Source organism: Eleginops maclovinus, chromosome 20, assembly GCF_036324505.1.
Source record: "Eleginops maclovinus isolate JMC-PN-2008 ecotype Puerto Natales chromosome 20, JC_Emac_rtc_rv5, whole genome shotgun sequence".
NCBI lineage: Eukaryota > Metazoa > Chordata > Actinopteri > Perciformes > Eleginopidae > Eleginops > Eleginops maclovinus.
The window spans coordinates 7,666,098-7,690,935 of record NC_086368.1 but is presented as its reverse complement, the minus strand read 5'-3'; the positions used below and the strand labels follow the sequence as shown (position 1 = coordinate 7,690,935).

At 39.3% G+C, this 24,838-nt stretch overlaps 1 protein-coding gene across 2 annotated transcripts; it reads right to left on the bottom strand.

Annotated features, from left to right (window-relative positions):
- Positions 1-1,733: 1,733 nt before the first annotated feature.
- On the bottom strand, positions 1,734-19,734 carry agtrap (angiotensin II receptor-associated protein). 2 transcript variants are annotated; one of them, XM_063911811.1, is made up of 5 exons: positions 19,562-19,734; positions 18,539-18,573; positions 17,781-17,889; positions 15,533-15,743; positions 1,734-4,109 (listed from the first exon to the last, which is right to left on the bottom strand). In XM_063911811.1, the coding sequence occupies exons 1-5, from the start codon at positions 19,586-19,588 to the stop codon at positions 3,985-3,987; spliced, it is 507 nt and encodes a 168-aa protein (XP_063767881.1). In that variant the 5' UTR covers positions 19,589-19,734; the 3' UTR covers positions 1,734-3,984. The 2 variants fall into 2 exon arrangements, with proteins under 2 accessions (XP_063767881.1, XP_063767882.1); XM_063911812.1 differs by having other exon boundaries at positions 19,457-19,636.
- Positions 19,735-24,838: the final 5,104 nt, after the last annotated feature.

Below are 24,838 nucleotides of genomic sequence, written 5' to 3'. Positions count from 1 at the left end.
TTCATTCATGCCTTCTAAAGAGGCCAAGGAGCCAATACTACATAAACAAATGATAAAGCTCTTACCTCAAGGACTTGTGGTTTCACTGCCTACACATTTGAGGACAATAGACCATACAAACTAACCACAGTTACTATTTCACAATCATGAAATCCGTCAGGGAGCAGAAACATTGACTGCAGGTTCACGTTCTGTGTAAATCAGTGAGGAACACTTGTTTTACTTTGGGTGTCGGTGAAATATGGAAATTGGGTGTTTTTACATTCCAGAAGCACACTGCATTATCACTGTAATAACTCTCATTTTATTTGTATGCAAGAGGCAGTCGTAGAAAGAAATACTGCACTTTAATGAAGGTTTTTCAAATATTTTTAACATTACTGTGTTATTTTGAATCAATTGGTGTTGTAGTGTAATGTACCTACTGTAAAGTGGTAGAAATGACTGTCTACTCATTGGAAAGACAGAAGCAAGATGGCTAATATCGACAGTCTGTGCAGAGTTAAGGAGAAGAGGGATAAATAAGTCATGTCAATGAAAATGTGCGACAGAAGAAGAACACGGACACGAATACCATGAAGAACACAAAGAAGAAAAGGAGGTGTAGGATCAGAACATGAAGAAAAAGAAGAGCAAAGATAAAGAAGATGGAAAAGCTGAACATGAAGCACAAAAAAAAGAAGAAAAAGAAGAGGGAAAAGATCATGAACAAGAAGAAATATTAACATGAAGAAAATTAAGAACAAGAAGAAGCATAAGAAGAACAAGAAAAAGAAAAAGAAGAATAAATCATTTGAAGACGTACACAAGAGTAACATGGAGAGAAAAACATCTAAAAGCTTGAATGAAAAGGAGTCAGTCAGTTGGACAGAGTGCTTCATGTAGGCCCCCTGAGTATACACTTTATCTGCCTTTAAATTTAATTTGACAAATGGTCTACATCGTTTTTCTTTATTTTTAAGGGGAAAAAACATCTTGCCACAAGAAATTAAAAATCAGAACCAATCTAACAAAAAAACCCAATCTCATGTTGGAGAACTAAAATAAAATAATCTGATATGACCAGTCATATAATTTGTCACAAAATGTGGGACCAAAATTCAGGCAGAATTTTCATCAAAAGATGCAGACCATATATATATACAAATATATAAATACACTGCCCGGCCAAAAGAAAAAAGGTCACAGGCCTGTGGGGGCAGTGCTATTATCTGGGGTTGCTGCAGTTGGTCTGGTCTAGGTTCAGCAACGTTATGTGCCCAAAGAATGAGGTCAGCTGACTACCTGAACATACTGAAGGACCAGGTTATTCCATCAATGGTTGTTTTCTTCCCTGATGGCACGGGCATGTTCCAAGATGACAATGCCAGGATCCATCCGGCTCAAATTGTAAAAGAGTGGTTCAGGGAGCATGAGACATCATTTTCACACATGGATTGGCCACCACAGAGTCCAGACCTGAACCTGATTGAGAATTTTTGGGATGTGCTGGAGAAGACTTTGCACAGTGGTCCAAATCTCCCGTCATCAATACAAGATCAAAAAAGAATTAATGCAAGACAGAAATAAATGTTGTGACATTGCAGAAGCTTGTGGAAACGATGCCACAGCGAATGCGTGCCGTAATCAAAGCTAAAGGCGGTCCAACGAATATTACAGCGTGACCTTTCTCTTCTTATTTTCTTGTATTATTTGTCTTTAAGTAAAGCCAAATGCATCAGGAGCAAGATACATTAAGCTGAAGACATCTTTATAAACACAGCATCATAAAGAAACATTTTCCTTTTAGAATTTTCTACAGTTTCAAAGAAAAATATATGTAATACAGAAATCAAGATTTAAAAAATGGTTTAAGGTACAGTTTTTCTTTCAGGACATAATCACACATTTGGTCTCACACAACATCCTTCTGAATTTAACAGGTATAGCTTTAACATGTAGAATTGTAAATAAATTAAACTGATTTTAAACTAAATTTCTTAATGGACTCAGCTTGAAAGTGTCTTGAAAAGGCATCAACAGGATGTCACAACTCTTAAACATTATTATAGCAATAAACATGTTCACCCATTCATTTATAACTTCTTTAGGCAACTGTATAAACTTATCGGCCCTCTTCATAACTGTTTTTAATTGTGTCCCACCTTTAGTCACATAGTGTTCAAGCTGATTGGAGTATTTTTGCCATCAAATCATCATTTTTAATTCAATTGAGTTGAGAAACCCCACTATTGTTCCATGTCCCAATAAGTACCCTCCTGGAGTACAAGTACCTCTTGTTAGGTTACAATTATCTTTAGGACTCAAGAGCCCCATGATAACTTTACATCTCCATTTTGTGCCCACTCACCCTCACAAAGGTCATCATGATTTATAAAACAAGAAACTCTTTCATAGGAGAACAAAAAAGGCCAAATGATGCAATCAGTGTGTAAAATCCACCCTCTGCTTTCATTAAGATCCAACTGACTCATTGTGTATTATGCAAACTCAAACTGAGTGTGCATTTCAGTGTACAATGAATGAAGTAAACCACTGTTCTGCTGGTTTTAACATTTATGATGTCTAATGATATCTGCTGCCTGTGTTTAGATCAACAGCTACAGGGGCTGCATAGTATTAAGTCTGAAATTGACATCACAAAAGTTTAAATGGCAGTCTACAGGAAGTTACAGGAGAAAAACTATAAGAATAGTATATTTAAAATGGTTTGAAATAATTTACTTAAATACTTACAAAACGCTTCGTATTGCTTTTTTTTGTTTTAGAAAATCTTTATTTTCTTTCTTTCTTTTACCCTAAGGGGCCCTATCATGCTGCTTTTCAGGTTCATATTTGGGTTTTGTGCCTCTAGTGCTACATGTTTACATGATTTAATGTTCAAAAAGGTCTTTATTTTTCTCATACTGCCTGTGCTTCAGCACCTATTTTCACCCTCTGTCTGAAACCAGAGCCCAGTCTGCTCTGATTGGTTAGCTTTGTTGTGATTGGTCAACCGCTTAGAGAGGGTTAGATGTCTTAGCATGTCCCACCTTAGCATTTCACATACAATGTGTTGGAGCGCTAGCCAATAGAAGTCTGAGTGTTAAATATTAAATAGCATGGGGGGAGAGTGTTTAGGAGAGAAACTTCCTCTGGAGGTCACTTTCGGGTTTTAGACTTTGCAGACCATTTACATGCACAAAAACGTCATTTTTAACACAGTACGGGCAAGGTAAAACCCCAAAGAGCATAATCGGGCGTCTTTAATATATTTTTAGAGTTACTGTAGTCTTAATTTGGACATTGCATAGATCGACATAAAGATAAGTGAATAGTGCACTTGTGGTTTAGTTATAAGTATAAAGGCCCGTCACTTTAATTTGGTAAATGCTCAGCTCGAAAGGATTTCATAGTTAGAGTTGAAAAAGTACAAAAGGCAAAAATAGCTTCTCAAGCTTGGCATTCAACAATTTTGTTCTTGTGTTTTAAAAAAAACCCCAGTCCTCTGCTTTAAGCATTGCTGTATCATTGAGCAAAATTTGAAAAGAATACTGAACACAAGAAGAATGTAACAATTCACAGATCCCAAACACAAACAGACATGAACCTAATATCTGTAAGTTATATGTGTAAAAATGACCCAATTGGAAAAAAAGACTAAACAGTTCCATTCAACGCCTCTCTTCTTAAAATACAAGGTGGTACAGTTACACAGCATGGCAGTGGAAGCAGTGTTTCCTCTGTATTTACTTAGCAGGGAGATGCCAGCTCAGCAACAAAGCATAGCAACCCTTAAAGAAATAAATTGAATTTATTTTTTATTATTAAGCCCAAATGGAGTTACGCATTTACCGTATAAAAAGTATTACATTTTTCTGGAGTCTACAGCGGACTGTACGAAACACAGGGACCAATGTTGAATCGATCGTAAAACAAACTGCCCCCTAGCACCGTGCTGCTGAAAAGACTCAGAGGGAAACACTACTGTCACCGCCTGCTCTCTCAGTAAGTGCGGACAGCAGGCTTGCTGTCCTGGGCATGGTTGAAAGGGTTGGCCGGAGTGGAGGGCTCTTCCTGTTGATCGATGGATTGGTAGGCTTCTCTGTCTCGTGATACAGTTATAAAACCTGCAAGAGACACAGCAAAAATGGTCAATACACTAAACCGCTGACGTGCAAAATGTATTATTCATAGTCATTTCCATTAATCAAAGATGTTGAAATATAGATAGTAATGTTTGCAAGACAAAGGAATCCTAAGAAAGCCTGAACACAACTTCCCTTTTTTTAATTTCGACGCTGTTTTATATAAAATAAAGGGCCAATTGCATCTGATGGATGCCTCTGCTGAAATTCCTCCAATTTCATCATTCTTTTTACCTCCACTACTGTCTGATAAGCTGCTTGTACTGTGGAGAATTAAAGTTAAATTGATCACAGGAACAGACTGCCATCAATGAGTCTCAAAAAATCTGGGGGGAAGAATCCTCTAAAGTGTTCATACTACAAAATCTTTCCTCTGTGCCTTAAAAACTTCATGTTAACATAAATCATTATAATTATTTTACTGAAGGCAGTATACTGACATGATCCATCTGAAAATTCTCGCAAACTCAAAATAAACCAGAATAACAATTGAATAGTTCAAAGGCCGGCTCACTTTAATGTGTGCATGGCCCAGAGTCCTATAACTGGGACTAACACAATGCTGATCAAACAAGCACTTTCATTCCAGAGGGTGTGGATGATTTGCAAACATATGTGTTAATTGTAATTATTCTGCATAACTGTGGTGATAATATTTAATACATTTTAATAATAAAAAAAAATGTTGCTAATGAAGCCATAACTGACTCTTATTGTGCATTTTAAACAGGTCACATTCATTGTCTATTATAAGTCGACATTTTAATTAGGCCTATTTGAGAATGTGCACCATCATGGGGCTTTGCTTTAAATACATGCAAACCAAATACACAAACACAAATGAGGCGTCTGGAGAGTGATATGAATAAAACATGTGCAAACTTTCTGAAACATATAAACACATATAACACAACAGACATGAAAACAAACATACTGTAAACACAGCTATGCAGGCAGGTATGTGAAGGTATTGAGGACTGATGGGATTGACAGATGAATTAATATAAATAATCATGAATAGAAAGGTTGACAACAGTACAACAACATAATTGGGAAAGACAAAAAAAATAACAAGAAATTTTATTTTTTTTGTCCTGCAGCCCGGTTTGCAATCTTACTTCCTGTTGGGGAGAGGATGGAAGAGGATGATTGGAGAAGAGAAAATAGTAAAAAGGTAGAAATCGGGAATCAATAGCGGCGGCCAATAAATGCACTGTCAGCACTATCCGTAGTGCATCGACTGTCCACAGAGGTCTCAAAGTCTGAGAGGTCAAAGGTCGGCAGTGGAGAAAAGAAGAGACACAAGACAAATTGTCAAATCATAACAGGAAAATCCCAAGACAACACAAAAATGATGACATGACAAAAAACGTGACAGCATAACACACTGTAAGGTTGGAAATGACGACAAGCAGGAAAAGAGCAGGGAAACTAATTCTTACACATGAGGATTACTTCGAGTGAGCACAGGTCAACATTGATCGATTTTACCAATCAAAATGAAAGTAGTAGTTATTGACACACTGGGCCCATCATTTCAACAGATGAGTATGATTGGCAGCTAATTAACATAACTGAGTTGGCAGACAAAAAAAAGGCTACAGCTGAAACCTCCAAAAGAATGTTGAAAATGCATTTGATGCACATACTATAACTAAACCACAGCCTTGTAAAGATACTGTAGAAAAGTAGGAGTTATCGCTTATCGTGCCATAGTAGGCTAACACAGGGTAGCTAGCTAGCATTAGCATTACAGTACAGATGGTTAAACAAAAAAATGTATGTCATTATTTCCTTCTTCTGTTTGGATGCTAACTAGAAAAAAAAAGATAGGAATGACAAATGCGCATATGAGACGCTAGCTTGGATAATTACTTCAGCTGAGTTTGACTAAGTGTAACCCAAAATCTAAATGGCTAACATTACACTAAACTTGGTAGCTTATTTATATCCCCACGGTCCTATGTTCACTTAAGCAATGGTGCCTTTGTGGTAGCTAGCATTACAGCACAGATGATTAAACGATAAAATGTAAGTGTGTAATTTTTTAATTTCCAACAAGTTGGATGGAATACTTACTATCAGAAATATAAGACAGGAAAAAAGAAATGTTCAATTCAAATAGCTAGCTAGCATAATGACTTTAGCTGAGAATTTTCTTTACCCCAGGCCAAAAGTTGAATCTATGCTTAACTGGATCAATCTGTTTTAATCAACACACAACTTTTTGTTTCTTGACTTGATTTTACCACTCAAACTGCATTGAACTAGTTTTAAATTTCCCTCTTTTCTTTTGCTTTTTGAGGGATCTGACAGGAGCCCTTCAAAGCACTGACTAGAAAATTTTAAGAAAATAGTACACTGGGGAACAAAAAGATGCCGCCTGTCGTTGTGGCGGTGGCGGTGGCGCCTGCCGCTGCTCCTGTCGCTGTCGCTTCACTCAGTAATTCACTCGGGGACAGTGGGCACACGACAGCCAGGGTGGCTGAATCTGTTTTAGAGGAAGTCATCATGGAAGAGGATTTGCTCAAATTACCGATTAAAAGAAAAAGTGTCGAGGTGTGCAAAACAACGTGGCCCAAACAAAAAAGGTTTTGAAGACAGAGTCGCTGTGTTCCTCTCAGCCAGAGGGACTCTCAGAGTACTCGGAGGACAGTGACAGTGAGGCTTTCAGCGAAGGTATGCAGGTAGACAGCGTTGAGGAGTATTCCTTCCAGAGGATCAGAGGCTTCCTGAAGGCGCACAGGAGGCCTTGGGCAGCTTACTTTCAGCGAACAGGAGATCTACAGGCTGAGGAAATTACTGAAGAAGATCCGAGAAGAAACTGCTGGAAGTAATGATTAAGTACATGTTGTTTGTTTACTTCAGTTATCGTTTTGACTTGGTTAGGATGCAGCTATACTTTCATTATGGGTGACATAAAGCTTGGCCCTCTGAATATTAACAGTGCTCGAGGGGATGCCAAGAGAGCATCTTTGTTTTCTTTAATGGAGAGTAAGAATCTGAATGTGACGTTTCTCCAGGAGACTCACAGCACTACTGACAATGAGAGTGACTGGAGGAGGGGATGGAGCGGGGAGGGCTTCTTCAGTCATAAATGCAGCAATAGTGGAGGGGTTGCTATTCTCTTTGCCAGAGGTTTCACACCCTTTTCCTGCACTGTTGAGGACGTCATTCCAGGTCACTTGTTGAAATTAAATGCTGTTTTCGAGAAGGTTAAAATATGTTTTATTAATATTTATGCTCCCAGTGTGGGCTCTGAAAGGCTTTTATTTTTTGAACAGTTAAAGCATGCCCTTAGCACCTGCAGTAGTGAGGAGTATCTGTTCCTGGGGGGTGACTAACTGCACAGAAAACCCTGTGCTGGACAGGAACCACTGGGAACCGCATGCTGCCTCTAGGAGTGCTTTAATGAGGATCACAGAATCTTTCGAGCTGTGTGACATTTGGAGGCATCTTTACCCGGGCCAGCGGCAGTACACCTGGGTGCACTGTAGGGACCATCTGTTGTCTCTAGCCAGACTGGACCGAGTGTACTGTTTTAACCACCACATTAATACAAGCAGGAGCTGCTCCATTAGTCCTGTTGGGTTCTCTGACCATTCCCTTGTTCAGGTTTCAGTTTTTATTAATTACCGTAATTTCCGGACTATAAGCCACTACTTTTTTCCCACGCTTTGAACCTCGCGGCTTATACAATGACGCGGCTAATTTATGGATCTTTCCCGCTTTCACAAGCCGCCAAAATGGGATTTTGAAAAAAAATAGACAAAAAACTGAGCACCGTCCCATAATGTGACGTAAATCGAGCGTGCTCAAACTTCCCATCATTCTGATTACGGTAGTCATTTTGTCACCCTCATCATGGCAAAGACACGGAGAAATGCATATGATGCAGCTTTCAAGTTGAAGGCGATCGATCTGGCAGTTGGAAAACGAAATAGAGCTGCTGCACGGGAGCTTGGCCTTAATGAGTCGATGATAAGACGTTGGAAACAGCAGCGTGAGGAACTAACTCAGTGCAAAAAGACAACAAAAGCTTTCAGAGGGAAGAAAAGCAGATGCCCGAACTAGAAAATGAGCTCGAAGACTGGATCAACACACAGAGAGCAGACGGCCGAGGTGTTTCAACTGTGCAGATCCGACTGAAAGCCAAAACAATTGCCACCGCAATGAAGTTTGAGGATTTTAGAGGTGGACCATCGTGGTGTCTAAGATTTATGAGACGTAAAGGCCTGTCCATCAGGGTACAAACGAGTCTGTGTCAGCAGCTCCCTCCCGACTACGAGGAAAAAGTTTCAAACTTCCTCAAATGCACTGATGCAAAGATAGCGGAGCATTCCATCGGCCCGCACAACATCATAAATATGGATGAGGTTCCTCTGACATTTGACCTGCCTCTCACTCGGACTGTCAACAGGAAAGGCGAATCATCAGTCACGCTGAAAACAACTGGGCATGAAAAAACGCACTTCACCTGTGTTCTGAGCTGCACGGCATCGGGAGAAAAGCTTCCACTGATGTTGATTTTTAAACACATGACGATGCAAAAAGAAAAATTCTCGAGAGGAATTGTTGTGAAAGTCAACAAGAAAGGATGGATGACGGAAGGCCTAATGCATGAATGGCATACGGAGTGTTACGGCAAGCGACCGGAAGGATTCTTTCACAAGAACAAGGCTTTGCTCGTGTTGGACAGCATGAGGGCCCACAGATTCTGTGAAAGAAGCCATCAAGAGGACAAACTCAATTCCAGCTGTGATTCCTGGGGGCACAATAAAGTATTTGCAGCCACTCGACATCAGTATAAATCGTGCATTTAAGGTGGCGCTCCGTGTTTGTCCAGCAGTGGCTCAGTCAGTAGGGGCTTGGACTGGGAATCGTAGGGTCGCCGGTTCAAGTCCCCGAACAGACTTGAAATATGGAAAGTGGACTGCTACTTGGAGAGGTCCCAGTTCACCTCCTAGGCCCTGCTGTGGTGCCCTTGAGCAAGGCACCAGACACCCTCCAACCCCCCCCCTCCCCATTGCTCCCCGGGCGCTGCACGATAGCTGCCCACTGCTCCTAGTAGGATGGGTTAAATGCAGAGGACCAATTTCACTGTGTGTGCTCTGCTGTGTGCATGTATGTGACTAATAAAGAGGGTTTCATCCTGCGATTCTATCTATCTGTTCAGTGGGAGGCTTGGATGACAAGTGGGGAGAAATCCTTCACTAAAACGGGCCGCATGCGAAGAGCAAGTCTGCCAGTGGGTCCTGACAGCGTGGAGCATTATCAAAAAATCCACTATCATCAACGGGTTTCGAAAGGCTGGACTGCTGCGTGTTGAAGAGGGCAGCATGAGCTCAGCGGGGAATTTGCCTCCGGATGAAAGTGACGAGAGCGAAAATGAAGACGATCCAACATCGGATGAAGCAATTCTGAGGCTATTCAACTCTGACACCGAAGGAGATGACTTCAGTGGTTTCAGTGCACAGGAGGAGGAAGATAGTGACCAATGACTTTCTTGGTAGGCTACTGTTTACTGCTATTTTTTTTATTTGTGTTATAAGCCGTGTTTCGTTAAAGCCTGTGTAAAGTTCATTTGTTTCAATGTACCGGTAGGCACCTGCGGCTTATAGACATGTGCGGCTTATTTATGTACAAAATACATATTTTTTTTAATTCAGTGGGTGCGGCTTATATTCAGGTGCGCTTAATAGTCCGGAAATTACGGTATGTGAAGTGCAATAGTGCGTATTGGCACTTCAATGTTTCTCTGTTGGCTGATAATCATTTTAAAACAGTCTTCACATTTTTTTGCCAAAACTACCATAATTGTAAGAGTGAGTACAGTAGTCTTCAGCAGTGCTGGGATGTGGGGAAAGTCCAAATCAAACAGCTTTGCCTGCAGTACACTCTCAATGTCACCAAGGAAATGGCTAGATCTCTGAGGGCTCTGGAGAGTGGTGGAGCTGCAGGGATTGGCAGACTCCACAGGAGAGCGAGAACATGTTGAGGTTTTCAAAAGTAGAAATGCAGCTCTGTCCGACCTGCTGGGGTTTTTCTGCTCAGGGTGCTCTGGTCAGATCCCGGTTTCAGAACATCCTGAAAATGGATGCTCCCTCTCACTTTTTCTTCGGTCTCGAGCGCAGGAACGGTCAGAGTAGGCTGATGCACTCCCTGCGGTCAGACACTGGGCAGCTGCTTCAGGAGTCGGCCGACATTCAACACTGTGCTGTCAGGTTTTATAAAGAGCTCTACAGGTCAGATTACCAGGCAGAACCAGAGGCGGCGCTGTCCTTCTTTGAAGGCCTTCCTAAGGTCCCTGAGGGGGACAGCGCAGACCTGGAAGCTGAGTTCTCTGCCCAGGAGCTGCAGGAGGCCCTGCAGAGCATGCAGAGTGGGAAGGCTCCTGGCATAGACGGCCTGCCTGCAGACTTCTATAAGGTTTTCTGGCCTATTATGGGTGATGACCTGCTGGGTGTCCTCAGGGACCGTCTCAGTAAGGGGAGGTTGCCTCTGAGCTGCAGGAGGGCGGTGCTCACTCTCCTCCCCAAGAAAGGAGACCTGCAGGAGCTTGGGAACTGGCGTCCTGTATCCCTTCTCTGTACCGACTACAAACTGCTCTCCAAAGTGTTGGCGACGAGGCTGAGGAAAGTGATGGAGCATGTCATTCATGTAGACCAGACATACTGTGTACCCAGCAGGTTGATAACTGACAACGTTACTCTGATTCGAGATGTTTTGGACCTCTCCGGTTCATTGGGCTGTGAGCTTGGTCTGATTTCTCTGGACCAAGAAAAGGCTTTTGACCGAGTTGAGCACCAGTGCTTGTGGCAGACGCTGGAGGCTTTTGGGTTCAGCTTTGGTCTGATAGCCAAGATCCAGGTCTTGTACAGGGACATTGAGAGTGTACTGAAGATTAACGGTAGTTTGTGTGCTCCTTTTAAAGCTGAGAGAGGAGTCAGACAGGGCTGCTCTTTGTCTGGGATGCTGTACTCCCTGGCCATAGAGCCTCTCCTACACAACCTAAGGTTATACGTACATACTACATGGTTTTTCTTTTCCTGGCTGCAATCATGTTCTTAAATTGTCTGTGAAAACTCAACAGGATATCAATGCTCTAATAGATACTGTGGGTGTGTTTAGCAAGCTCTTTTCTGCTAGGGTAAACTGGGGGAAGAGTGAGGCCTTAGCAGTAGGGGCAGGCCACTTTAATGGTCTAGTTTTACCTGGGGGCCTTGTTTGGAAGAGGGGAGGTTTGAAGTACCTGGGTGTTTATCTCGGTGACGAGACCTTTTCTTTACAAAACTGGGACGGGCTCGTGGAAAAGGTGGAAGCCGATTAAAGAAGTGGAAGTGGATCCTTCCAAAACTTTCTTTTAAGGGGCGTATTTTGATTTTGAATAACCTTGTGTCCTCCATGCTGGCTCACCGGTTGACATGTTCAGACCCGCCTTAAACCTGCTGTCCAGGGTGCAGGCGCTAATGGTGGATTTCTTCTGAGACCGCATGCATTGGGTCCCGCAGAGCGTCCTTTTCCTGCCAAAGGAAGAAGGGGGACATGGACTTGTTCACCTGGCAAGCAGAGGGGCTGCGTTCAGGCTCCGTTTCGTCCAGAGGTTCCTGACTGGACCTGCTGACCTGGTATGGAGACCCGTGGCTCGTGCTGTACTGGAGCGCTATGGAGGGCTGGGCCTGGCTGAGTCGCTGTTCCTAATGGACCTTAAAGGATTACACTTGAACAACCTCTCATGCTTCTACAAGGGACTTTTCAAGGTGTGGGGGCTTTTCCGGAAAGAGAGAATGGAGAACTGTGCGTCTTTATTCTGGCTCCTTAAAGAGCCGGTGGTCCACGGGACTCGTTTTCTGTGTGGAATAGGGCCTTCTCTACAGCAGAGACCCTGTGAAGAGAAGATCCTCACACTGGGACATGTGCCGGAGGTGTGTGGCCCTTGCATGGACAATGCTGCGGGCCTGGCGGCACGTTTGGGCATCAGGTCAGTCCGAGTGACCGGCCTCCTGCTGAGTGGGTGGAAACAGCAGCTCAACGAACCAGAACTGGCACTGGCTGTTGCTTTCTGTAACGGACTTACTGAACCAAACGAAAATGACTCTTTTCCGGAGATACTTTGTGTTCCTGACGTCACAAGTGATAGTTTTCTGTTAAGGTTTAATAATGTCACTGATTTAAGTTTAGCACCATGTCCAACAAAAGGATGTATTATTTTATGACAAAAGTGCTAAACCAGAGCAGACTGCAGGGCCGAGTGGACACCCGGTGGAGAGCCCACCTGGCCCTTTACAAGAGCGCTTTACAAGCCCCCGCTGACAAAGAGGCTGGGGGATCTACAGTGGAGGATTCTATACGGTGCGGTTGCGGTCAATGCCTTTGTTTCAGTGATCAACCCAGCTGTTTCTGACACCTGTCCATTCTGTGACCAAAGGGAAACCATCTTCCACTGTTTCTCAGAATGTGATCAACTCCTTTGTCTCTTTCAGTTACTGACCCAGATGTTTGTTTTGTTTGGTGAGGTTTTTTCCCCCAAAGTGTTTATCCTTGGTTACAGGTACACCCAGAGACAAAAGGTGAAATGTCAGCTCCTGAATTTTTTTGTTGGGCCAGGCCAAAATGGCCATCTACCTCAGCAGGAGAAATAAAGTTGGGGACTCGATGGCCTGTGATGCTGTGCTGATCTTTAAATGCATGGTGAGAGCGAGGGTCAAAACTGATTTTAGTTATTTTCGTCTGACAGAAAATGTGGGGGAGTTTCAGAATATGTGGTGCTTTAACAATGCTTTGGTTTCAGTGGAGAATGATGAGCTGGTTTTCAGTCAATTCCTGAATTGAAGTTGTTTTGAATAGATTTTTGTTCTGATGTGGTGTGTTTAATTTATTTGTGAATAAAAGTGGTTTGAAAAATCAAAAAAATCTCTCTCTGTCTCTCTCTCATTTTGGAGGCAACACCTGAGAAAAAAAAGGTCCTATTTTTCTCTCTCTGCTGTTTTTGTAATGTAGTTTTGTAATGCAGATTAACTTTATGGTCACATTGGTGCCTTCCGTGCTAATACAATTCAAACCCAATATTCACTCTCACTTCTTCTCTAAGATACTTTGAAGGTCTTAGGGCGCATGTGTATATCGTAAAAGATTTCAATACAGAAACATTGAACATATTTCTATCTGTACTATATAATTAGACTGTAGATTAGATTGATATGTTAAAATTATGATCGATAGTCTAATAATTGCAATATTAAGTGAAGAGTAAATGATGACTTGTTCAGGACTTGAAAAAGATCGGGACTTGGACTGGACTTGGCTTTGATGGGACTCGGACTTGCACTCGACTTGCCCTTCTCTGTCTTTACTTGGGACTTGACTTGGACTTGACTGCTAAGACTTGGGACTGACTTGTAACTTGCCAAACAGTGACTTGGTCCCACCTCTGGTAAATACTACTGTAGATGTGCTAGTCAAGAACTGAGCTTTTCCTAACACCACCCGTAACCCCAATAGATTGTTAGCTAACAATAAGCTAAATTAGCTTAACGTGATTAACGTTGTAGCTACAGTAGTTACACGCTAGTAAGCACAGCATGCTAACCTTTACCTAGCTTACATTAGAGCAGAAAAAATATGTTTCGGTTTGAAATAGGCACAAAATACAACTTATATTAATGTAATGCTCAGTATGTCAGACTGATGAGCAACTCAAAGCCTGAAGTGTGACATGCTAATAATAATCTGAGGAAGTGTTAAGTGAATGGTTAATTTCAAGTTGAATGCAGAAACAGTCAGTCTGACAGACTCTATTGTATTAGACAAAATTAAAAAGTAAAAAACACAAAGTCTTCGCACTTATGATTAAACCAGCTTAAGAGGGACGTCAGTCACAATTCAGAGATCGCTGTAGGCTCTCATGGACCTGATTGCTCTGTTTCCCAGAGTGCTCGATGCAGCAGGGAACCATGTTAATGCCAGCCATTCAATCAGACAGCAATTAAAACACACATTGTCTGAAACTAACATTAGCTGCACTCATCAGTCACCCCACAGCCAATCACACGCTAATGGATGTACCTGCTGTGTGTCTGTGATGTTAAAGTAAAACCACAGAGAGAGCAGATTCATCAATATTCAATTATCCTCCAAACGGGCAAATGAGGAGACACTTTGGTCGCAATGCAGGAGAAGTGTCATTACTTTTCCCGTAATGTAGTTTAATAGATTACATTTTTAGCTAGCGATATGGCAGTTTTAAACAACTGAAACTTCGTTGTTTCATTTTGTAATATTTGTTCTTCTCTTCATGAAAGCAAGGAATGCTCACTCACTCAAAGCTCCTTATATGAATCCATTCTCAACACTACCATGAAATCATTAACTACAAATGATGAATACTACCACGTGTGGTTAATCCATATAGATGAAGCCATGAGTAACATTTTCAAGGATTTAAGAGTCACAGCTCAGTGGGATTTCTGATGGGAGAGCTCTCAGCAGAGCGAGTCAAGTCCCGAAAATCAATGGCCACATGCTGTTAATCACAGAAACACATCTCTTGACTAGTTAATGGAAGAAGCGTACTTATCATTTGTTTGCCTACAAGAAGAAATACATAGTGTACATATAAACTCAATGGTCAAGAACATTAAAAAATCTCTATTCTTGTGCACACATGATACTTGTTCCTTTCACATCAATCTTGAGTTATTTTCGGGCAATCATAAGTTGTTGAGCCTGCACTGATTTAATATGTGTTACTGTATGCAGTATACACCGGTGACCAGTGTCACACACAAATGTAATAAACATCTCGTGAAGAAATGATTTCCTTACCCGGGACGAACTGGAGCTCAGAAATGTCACCGCATTTAGAGTCTTGTGACTGAAACTAATTAGTTGTTAGACTGGTTTAGCACAATCTCCCCCCAGTGTGCTGTACTTGGCAGGCCTTTGATGACAAACAGCATAAAACAACATAGAGAGGATCTCAAAGTGCCTCTGGACACATGCATCACAAAGTACAGCTAGCTTATGTCACACTCAGGCCTGGGAAACTTTTATTTGCAGGGAGTTAAACCAATATGTCTTCATGATTCTGAGAATATATTCAAAAATTAGATCTGGCAGCATGAAGCCTCCTTTTGTTCTGTGATAAGTTATGTTCTGTGTCATCTGCTCCTCAAAAGAGAATCAAACAATACTTGGGTTCTTAAATAAACAATATTTTCCAGTGTGTTGCCAGAAAGCATCAGTTCCCGCTGGAAAAATCTTATTTTCGGAGCGCTTGATGTCTTTATCAGAGCTGAAAATCTCCCTCTTCTTCATAACAAGCCTTTTAAGTGGCATTTCAAGCACTTCTCCAATTGTCTGCAAATCCCTAATGTAACTATAGCATCTCATCTGGCAGCACTTACCAAAGTTAACGTTGTAATCTCCTCCACGCTCGCGGTACATTTGGTAGACGAAGAAACAGGAAGCAGGTTTGAGCAGCAAGCTGAGAATGGCCATTCCTGCGCTGAAGCGAAATACGTTTCTACCACTCTCTGCTGCGAAATCATTTATTGGGTAAAAGATGCCGAAATGGACGATGTCGGTCACTATCGTCACAACCATCCCAACTAGGAACTACAGGGAGAAAACAAAAAGAGAAAGACTTCTTAAAGGACATGGATGAGGTACATATCAGGCTTTTACTTTGAGTATGGAAAGGAGTTTCATGCTCTCAAGTGCAAACACATCTTGGTAATTATACCCAAGGCAATTTATTGTACATGGAAAATTAAGACAGACATTTCTGAAGGGAAATTAAATAAAAACCCAAATGTGGATTGGAAATTAGAATGAAAAATGCGATAAATTTGATTAAAAATACAGATTTATCTATTGCCTTTATTATCTGGGACAGCCAAGTCTTTCTTATGGGATCAGTAAATTGCTGCAGCTTATTTTTAATCATGAGTATTAACTAATTTGTGTTTATTTATTTTTTCCACTTACATGTGCTTGTCTCTATATTTATTATGTAAGCTTACTCTTTTAATTGCTTTGCCTTTTATCTGCACTTTTATGCTGTGCATGTCCCTGCTGCGGAGCTAATAGAGGATTTCTGATTCTGAATCTTGAGAAACTTGACAAAGTAGAGGTTAAGCCTGGAGTTAAATAACAATAAACAAGCAGTAAAGCGAAAGCCAGACTCCCATTTCCCATCTCTATAGTTAACATGACTTTGAAACTGCACCTTGAGTCAAAAAAAGTTCAGTGCAATGTATTTTTCTTCCTTTTCCAACTTTGGCTGGCTGAGCCCAAAAGGATTTTCTTCCTGAAGGACCAGTGGACTTTAAAGTACACAAAGTATAAGTCTCCCCTGTGGGTTCTTCCCAGGGCACGGACACTCGGAATCTATTACAGTGAGAGGTGTCATTGAACGAGACACCAGACTGATATTCCTCTGTTTACCCTCCAGCTGTAGAGTATTTCTTTTGGCAGGAATACTTTCAGGATAGCAGTCTGGGGTCACTTTCATGAATGCAAACTAGGAATATTTATCCGTACCACAAATGTGTGATTTTATTGTTTGTCTTAACTCATTTGCCCAAAGGGGAAAATGCCACAATATTTGTTAATATTGGTCTAATCTCTTGAAATCTGGTATTAACTTACTGAGTATCTAACAGGAATAGTATCTGACAACTGAAATATATTAAATTACATGGAAAAAACACACTTTTATTTACAGTCAAATCAGTATTTTGAAAAAATAATATGAAAAACTTTGTATGAGTTCATAAACATCAAATACTTAATAATGATCATTATGTTATCTGGATAATTAGGACTAACTTGCCATGAATTCTGGTTAAATTAAGACATTCTAAAACTTAAGAAACATGAGTGACCAAGCTGCGCAGGACATGTTTGTCTGCTGGCAGATTTCATAAGTATTAGTACAAAGAAAATAACTGCGAAAATTCAGCAAAGAGCAACCCCCCAAAAAATGTAATCTCAATGCAGTGCAGACCTGTAGCAGAGCTGAGAGGATGTGATGTGTCAGAGCTCAGTGTGTCTGCTAACCCATCAATCAGAGTCAGGATATTTCCTTCAGGCAAACAGAAAGACGGACGATGTCTCCTCACTGCTGTACATTCCCAACAGGTAACTGCACTGTGAAAACTATTTTCCTTCCTACTACTTGCTCCAATACATTGTTAGCAAACCACAGAATCCATGATTTTGAGCGTAAGGACAGGGTAGTACACTATCTACTGTTTTGGCTTAAAATAGGTTGTTTTTTTCTGCATTAGATTAATTAATTCTAAGCTACATTTGTCCCTGCTGACCTCATTATTGGCATGTTTCTGTGTTTCCAGTCCCAAGCATTTAGTTTGGAGAGTGAAGAGTTATCTCACCTTATAGAAATGACGGCAAAAAGAAGGGAAATACCACCAACATGGTTATATACTGGCCTTACACTACAGACCTGCCTGGAACATGTTTGTGAATCGGTGCACCATGAAAGCCATGGTAAATGCTGAATTAAAGGGATGCTCACAGTTTGTCCTACATTCCACAGACAAATAGGTTAGCACGGAAACATTGCTGCGCCTATAGTTAGACTCCTGTACATCTCACATGATGTTTGCAGGAATCGAGGCAAAGACTCACCATAAGCACGGCATCGATCGAGTCCCTCTGTGCAATGGCCCACACCCCAATAGCGAAAACACTGAAGTTCACCCAAGCATAGGAGGTAGGAAGCCACGCCATGCATCCCCTGCAGAAAACACACACATTCTACAGTCACATAACAACAATAATAGCACAAATATATATATTTAAAGCATTTTTCAAACTTAAACATAGAGTGCTTTCCAGGTTAAAGTATTTACAGAATAAAACATTCAAAAAATAAGGAGCAAATATTTCGAGCAGCTCAGAGCCCATTCATTAACAGATTCTAAAGTTGTATTTTCAAATAAAAATCTTAAATCCCAAGCCCTGCCATCAGTGCAACATGCAATATAATTAACAATATAAATACAATGTAAATACAGAAATAAGGAAGTAAATTCAGCAACAAAAAAAAAGACTACAAGTGATGCAAAATTGGATCACAAAGTAAAATGCACGAATAAGTGAGCAACTAAGTCAAATGAAATACTGTACAGTAGAAGAAATACTGTATACTGTGATGATTAAGATGAACAGTTATTTCTTAAAACATGTGAGTGATTAGATGAAGATGGAGTTACGTGAAAAATATAAAGTAATATAAATACATAAGGAAAGGTAGTGGAGATGAAAGAGTAGGTCTGAGTCAGTCTGTTGTAAATCATTCTCTGTGTGAACGTGTGTGTTTGTGTGTGCCCAAAGAGGAGAGAAATTCCTCAGGTTTGTGAAAAAAACCCTGTGCCCACACTCACCATACTGTAAGCAGCCAGTGCACCAGTACTATGGCCTGCAGCAGAGAACAAATGACAATTGTTAGAAAGACAAAAAAAACCTTTAGACTATAATGCTTCACGCTACAAACAATCCACGGAAATCACAATTTCGACAGTCATTTAATCTTCTAAAACTCAAAATATTTAGTTTCTCCAACTTCTCCACTGTGAGTCTCTCTGTTTTATATCATTGTCAACTAAATCTCTTTGGGTTTTGGAAATTAGTTAGACTTTGGAATTATTTTCACTATCTTCATACAATTTAAGACCTCATGATTTATTTAAAAATGAAATCAAAAAAGGAAAAGAAACATGGGATGCAGCCCTAATTCAGTCTATTTGAGCTCACTCACACAGTCAGAAAATACAGAACTAAACATAAAGCATGTGATCATTGTATATCTGGCATCATTGCATAACCCAAGTTACAGTAAGTATGCAAAACGAGAGTGCTCCTAACTTTCATATCTTCTTTTCTGAGTTTTCAGATCACACGTTTAATTCCACATTTCTGAGCTTTGAATCAAGTTTTTCAAACCACTTAACCTTTACAAAATAGTATAGTAGGCTACAGGCATAATTCAATTTAAAATTGCTCACTAACAACAGAACAGTGTTAAAAGAGAACACAGGTAAAATGTCGTTTATTTGATGAGTATTAAATCATTCATATATTTTTTTTAATATATAAATGGTAAATGTTTCAATACTGAGCAGGTTTTCTAACATCCAACACCTTTGATAATATGGTCTGTCCACAGGCCTGCTGCCCATCACTGTAAACACAATTGTATACAAACATCTAATCTCCTAGGTAGGGTACATCCTAATTAACTAAACTTGTCCCCTCCAAAAACAACAACACAGCACCAACAAAAGTACATTTCATTAGTTTACCGTTTCTCAAGCAGAAGCAGCTGAGCAACAAAGTTGACATCAAGTTAACGCCAGTCCTCGTTAACACACAGCACACCTCCACCATTACACACCCCGCAGCCTCACCTTTAAATTAATGGCAGGGATTTCCATCACATCAGCTCTTCCTCTACTCGCTTCACTGCTGTCACTTGTTGATAGTGCTACATGAAAAGCTGCGGCAGATTGTTTCGTCCACAAACTTCTCTCGAAAACTCCTCCTCCTTTCAGATCAGCCTGCAAACACAAACCATGTGACAGCAGCCTGACTGCCTCCCATGTGACTCCCCCCTTCTTCCCCCCTGCATCACTTCCCTCTCCCGCTACAAGAAACCACATGGGCACCAGCAGCGTCCCTGCAGAGGGTTAATATGCATAAGGGGAAGGAGCATGACTGTGTCCTTCAAGTATCTCTAAAGATAGCAAACGTATATTTAAAATCGTAAAATATTTGATGTATCTTACAATTACTTATTATATCATTGTATTTATGTATTTGTATGTCCAAATATTATATTATATTTTCAATGCCAAACGTTGCTGTGGTTAGGAAATAGGAACATGAAATGACAACACACCCTTTGTGACTGAGGCTTATGCTGCAAGAATATTGAATTGTATTATTATCCCATACCTTTAAATCTACAGATGCAGCTAATCAGTGATAAATCAAATCTGATGTTAGCATGTTCCTAACGTTTTTAAAGCAGTAGCCTAAGTACACAGCGCTCCGCCGTCTGTAATATTATATTCAAATATATTAGAAATTGCTGAGCAGCTCCATTAAAGAAATATTAACCTATAAGTGAAAATATAATTCACCTATGTTTAGCCCTTCAACAGTGTTGACAACAGTAAGAATTCGCAGCCACGCTTGCGGCATGCTAACATGCTAATGTTTCCAGTGTATTGCCATGTTCCTCATAATATTGTAGTGCATGGCTAACAGTTGCTAATTTAGCAATGCACACAAAGTGCAGTTGATGCTAACACAACCTTCAGTTCTTTGTCAGGTATTTGGACATGAAGATGTGTATTGGAAATATTAAAATTGTAACTTAAAGGAGTAGTCTGCAATTCTAATCCAATGCACTTCAAATTCAATGAAGATCTCCACACAGTACACTATCTCTCCGTTTTGTGTTCACACAGATAGAAATCCAGTGTTTATACATACAGCCCTAGCTCTGTAAATGGTGAACAAAATGTTAAAAAAAAGGCAGTGGTAGCCAAAGGCAAGGTACATCTGGCACGGGGTATTTGTTTGTGCGTCGAGTTTTAAATATAAAGAAAATGTCTCCAAATTTGACAACTTCTCTTTCAACGGATCACAAAAGTCAAAAGGATTCCTGTTCTGAAGAACATGAAGGCCTGTAGAAAATGTCATGGCAATCCATCCAATAGTTGTTTTAGACTGTACTTTCTTGTTGTTTTGGTGTTTTATCACACATAGGCAAAAATGTAGTTGTGCTGGTTAAGTTTAATTTTAAAATGTGTGACATGAATGATTAATGAAGCTGTAACCAAGAAAATAAAAAAACCTCTCACTTTTACCACAAATGTGTTTTTATGAAAAATCCAGCAGTCAAGTCTCCAGAAAAATAAGGTTGTTTAGCTCAGGGCTAGTAAAGATGTTGATAACACATACAGTTGACCAAATAAATGTTGAAGAAGCCTTTTTCAGACTGATGTCTAGCAGCTTGTGACATTTAGAAAAGTTATTAGATTTTTGCTCTCATTCATTCTTCAAACGCTTTGTTCTTTGAAAAGTTACTTTATCTAGCCTACTGTTCAATTTACCGTGAAATGTAGTATGGATTCATTATACCCAGAGGATGTCCCCTATTGATTTTTATTGACATGGTCGGATTTTTTGTCTGGTTCCACAGCTAATTACAAAAAATAACAGTCAGTTTCTTGCTTTCACTTACAACTACAGAAGCTTATAAACAAGTGGAAGCTAAATAGTTGATAGATGCAAATTAAATGATAAGTCATGATTTAAATAGGATAGGATTACATCTCCCGCATTACTGAAAAGGCTAAGGGATGAAAGTGCAAAAAATTAGTAAACAATCAACATTACCGACATGTTTTAATGACATATCAAAACTGTTAAGAAAAGTCCTCAATTGTAATAATGTATCACATATTTTGGTCCTTTTTTCTGCAAAAACAGACCAGTTTTATGGGGCTATATGAGAGGATATTACCTTCACTTATTACATTGTTCAGTCTCAATTCAAAGTGCACTTGTATAGAATGAAAATACTTCATTTAAAAACTAATTAAGCGCTTTAGAAATATAATATTCCCCCATCTTCCCCTCACCTCTAAATCATAGTCTCTTATCTTTTCCCACCTGTTATCAATCGACTGAAGTTCCAGCATTATGCAAGATTATAGCAAGCAGATCTGTCCACTTGGGATGTGTTTAAATGCGCTGGAAAAAGCAAATAAGTGGACCTGAGTTATCTCCAAGGTAACGAATAGTTGCATGCTATTTTTATGCATGAATAAAAGATAATACGATTAACATATTTACATTCTAAATCATACACACTTTTATAAATCATGAAATTCTATCTTTGGGTTCTGCCACAGAAATATCCCCCTGACCTCCTCGTCAGAAATTACATCAGTATCTAGATTTTCATTTGACCCTTAAACTCGAGATGACCAAGGGCAGCCACCAAATCTTTAAAATGCTAATGTGTGCTGATTATATTTTAATTCTGAATCACTCCTTTCGGCCATCTCCTACCTTAGAGGAGATGATTCATTGTTCCCGGCTCAGCAGATGGCCCATGCGTTCTCATTTACCACCATGAACCCTGACCTCCTGCTGACCTCTGACCCCTTCCCTCAAGATGCGTCTCTCTGATTAAAGTTGTTATGCTTTCAAACACTTCAGAGCCCGATTTAGCAGTCCCAACATGCTGTTTGCATGCATTTGTGTGTGGAAATGAGATTTCAGAGGGAGAAATATGGGACATGTTATTTAATGTGCAGGTGGAATGTGTTTTTTCATTAGGGTAAAAACGAAATTAGTGGATCCAATTGCAAATTATTGATCCATTTTCGATCCTAACCTGCTGTGAGTATAATTTGTCCAAATTCATTTAACATGTGTTTTTATCTATTTTCATGGCAGCTCATCAAACGGTTTATAGTCTCTTGAATTGTCTCTTTTATCATTGCTCAAATTGTTGATATCCATGATGAGCATCTCATAGCTTTATTTTTACGAAAAATGTAGTGAGACTTGTTTGGGCAAGTGGATTTGAAACAAATAAATGGAAAAGGACTTCAATTGCAATTAATTTGAAGAGCATTGAACATGGAAAGTAACCACTCTTTTTATTATTAATGTTTTGTATATATATATTTTTTGTAATACATGTATTTTATTATTTCTTAATTTATTTTATATTTCTTTAACTTTATTATTATTATTATTATTATTATTATTATTATTATTATTATTATTATTATTATTATTATTATTATTATTATTATTATCATTTTCATTTCTATTGTTATTTCTTTTATTTTTTAATTATTTCATTAATTATTACTTTTTTTATAATTGAATATATTAGATTATCTTTACCTTTATGTGTATGTATGTGTTATTATTATTTTGGGCAATAAGTGCCTTTATTGTAGGGACCCAGTTGTCAAGTCAGTTGATGTCTTTTGCATTTAATTATTAATTGTTAGCATTATTGTGACGTACACTTTATTTGTTGCTGTTTTGTATGTTTCAATGTAAAAACAATGTTTTATTAAATCAATAAAAATGTTGTATCTCTTGTACCTGTGTTCTTTTGTTATAGCAAAGTGAAGATAGCAAAACTCATTACTCCAAGAACTCCTCAGGTCAGAGTGCTGCAGCTCTTTCGGGATGTGGTTGTGTGTGATTCATCACTTTCTGGCTTTTGGCTCTGTCGGAGGTAACTATTAAAAAAACATCAGCACAGCTTTTATTCTGTAGCTGTAAATCAGGATGGCACAATCACAGACCGACAGAGCTGGTGGTAAGAAAAGAAATATGAGTGTTACTTTCTCTGTATAATCAAATATTGATAGATATTCACAGAGCTTGTAAGTTGGGATCACGCTGAGTGTTATTGCTTCCACTTGCTCTAATGTGTCGTAAGATTCCCGTTAAAAGGTCTTGACACAGAGTAGTGTGGAGATAATGAGCTTCAAAGATTGCGGCATTCACTTTATCACATGGAGATTGAAGGCGCCTCAGAATGACTGGAAAATCCTCATTTTCAAGAAAAGATGTGTCTGGAATAGGGTTATGTGACGCAGTTGTCCTGATTTGTATTGATCTGAAGTATTTCAAAGAACAATTTGTATTTTTCTTTAAGGAAATGATACATCTACTAAGATCCTGATGGCTTTTAACCTTCAGATTAAGAGTAACTGATTACATTTACTCCAGTGCTGTACTTAAGTACATGTGAGGTTATTACAGCATTTACATTTTCAGCCAACATTTATGAAAACTATACCGTCTAAAATATATTTATCTCACTTTTAGTTCATTCATATTTATAATAATTAATTCTGCACTATTTATTTATGTGTTCTTGCTGCACAATGTGCTTCATATATCTTAGCATATTACTGTTTTTATTATTTATTATTTATATCACTATGCACTTAACTTCTGGTTACATGCTGAACTGCATTTTGTTGCCCCATAAGTTATTGATGTGCGTATGTGCGATTATAAAGAAAGTTTGAATCCTAATTTATCCCTACTTTCAATTTTATACAGTATTTGACAGATATCATTACTTTTCAGGAGAAGATTTTATAAAACACTCCTCAGTAGTTTTATTTAAAAAAATGTTTTAAGCCCACAATGGTATCATGATCTTATATTTCACAAAAAAAAGCTTAGATTAGATAAAAGTCAGAAAAAAAGCAGAACATGTAGTGTTTTTCCTTCCTCTTTTTTAAATTCATGACCTCCCTGATTCATCCTGTGACCTTTAGAGAGGCCTGACTCACGGTTTGGAACCACTGGAGTATTTCAAGTAATTAAAACTAGTTTACTCTTAATCTGCTGCAACGGGGAAATGCTTCTTCATATCGATGAATCATTATTAATAATCTCCCAACGTGCTATAATATATATTTGTAACAGACATTTTTCTGTAGAACACTTTTACCTATACAACAATGAGGATTAAAAGGACATCTTGCTTATTATCAGAACCATAATTACTTTTTAGTCCCACAGTGGGGAAATGACATGCTACTGTACGTTAACTTTTCAAATGCTGGATTTCCACTTTTAATTGTATATTTTTACATTGGTATATTTGTACTTTCACATACTGT

Bases quoted from the DNA above. Each gene is read 5' to 3' on its own strand.
- agtrap (XM_063911811.1), bottom strand. From the start codon at position 19,588: ATGGAAATCCCTGCCATTAATTTAAAG. The intron at 17,890-18,538 runs GTGAGTGTGGGC...TGTTTTCTGCAG, and splicing joins CACTGGCTGCTTACAGTATG to GGGATGCATGGCGTGGCTTC. The intron at 4,110-15,532 runs GTAAGTGCTGCC...TGTCTCTTGCAG, and splicing joins AGATTACAACGTTAACTTTG to GTTTTATAACTGTATCACGA.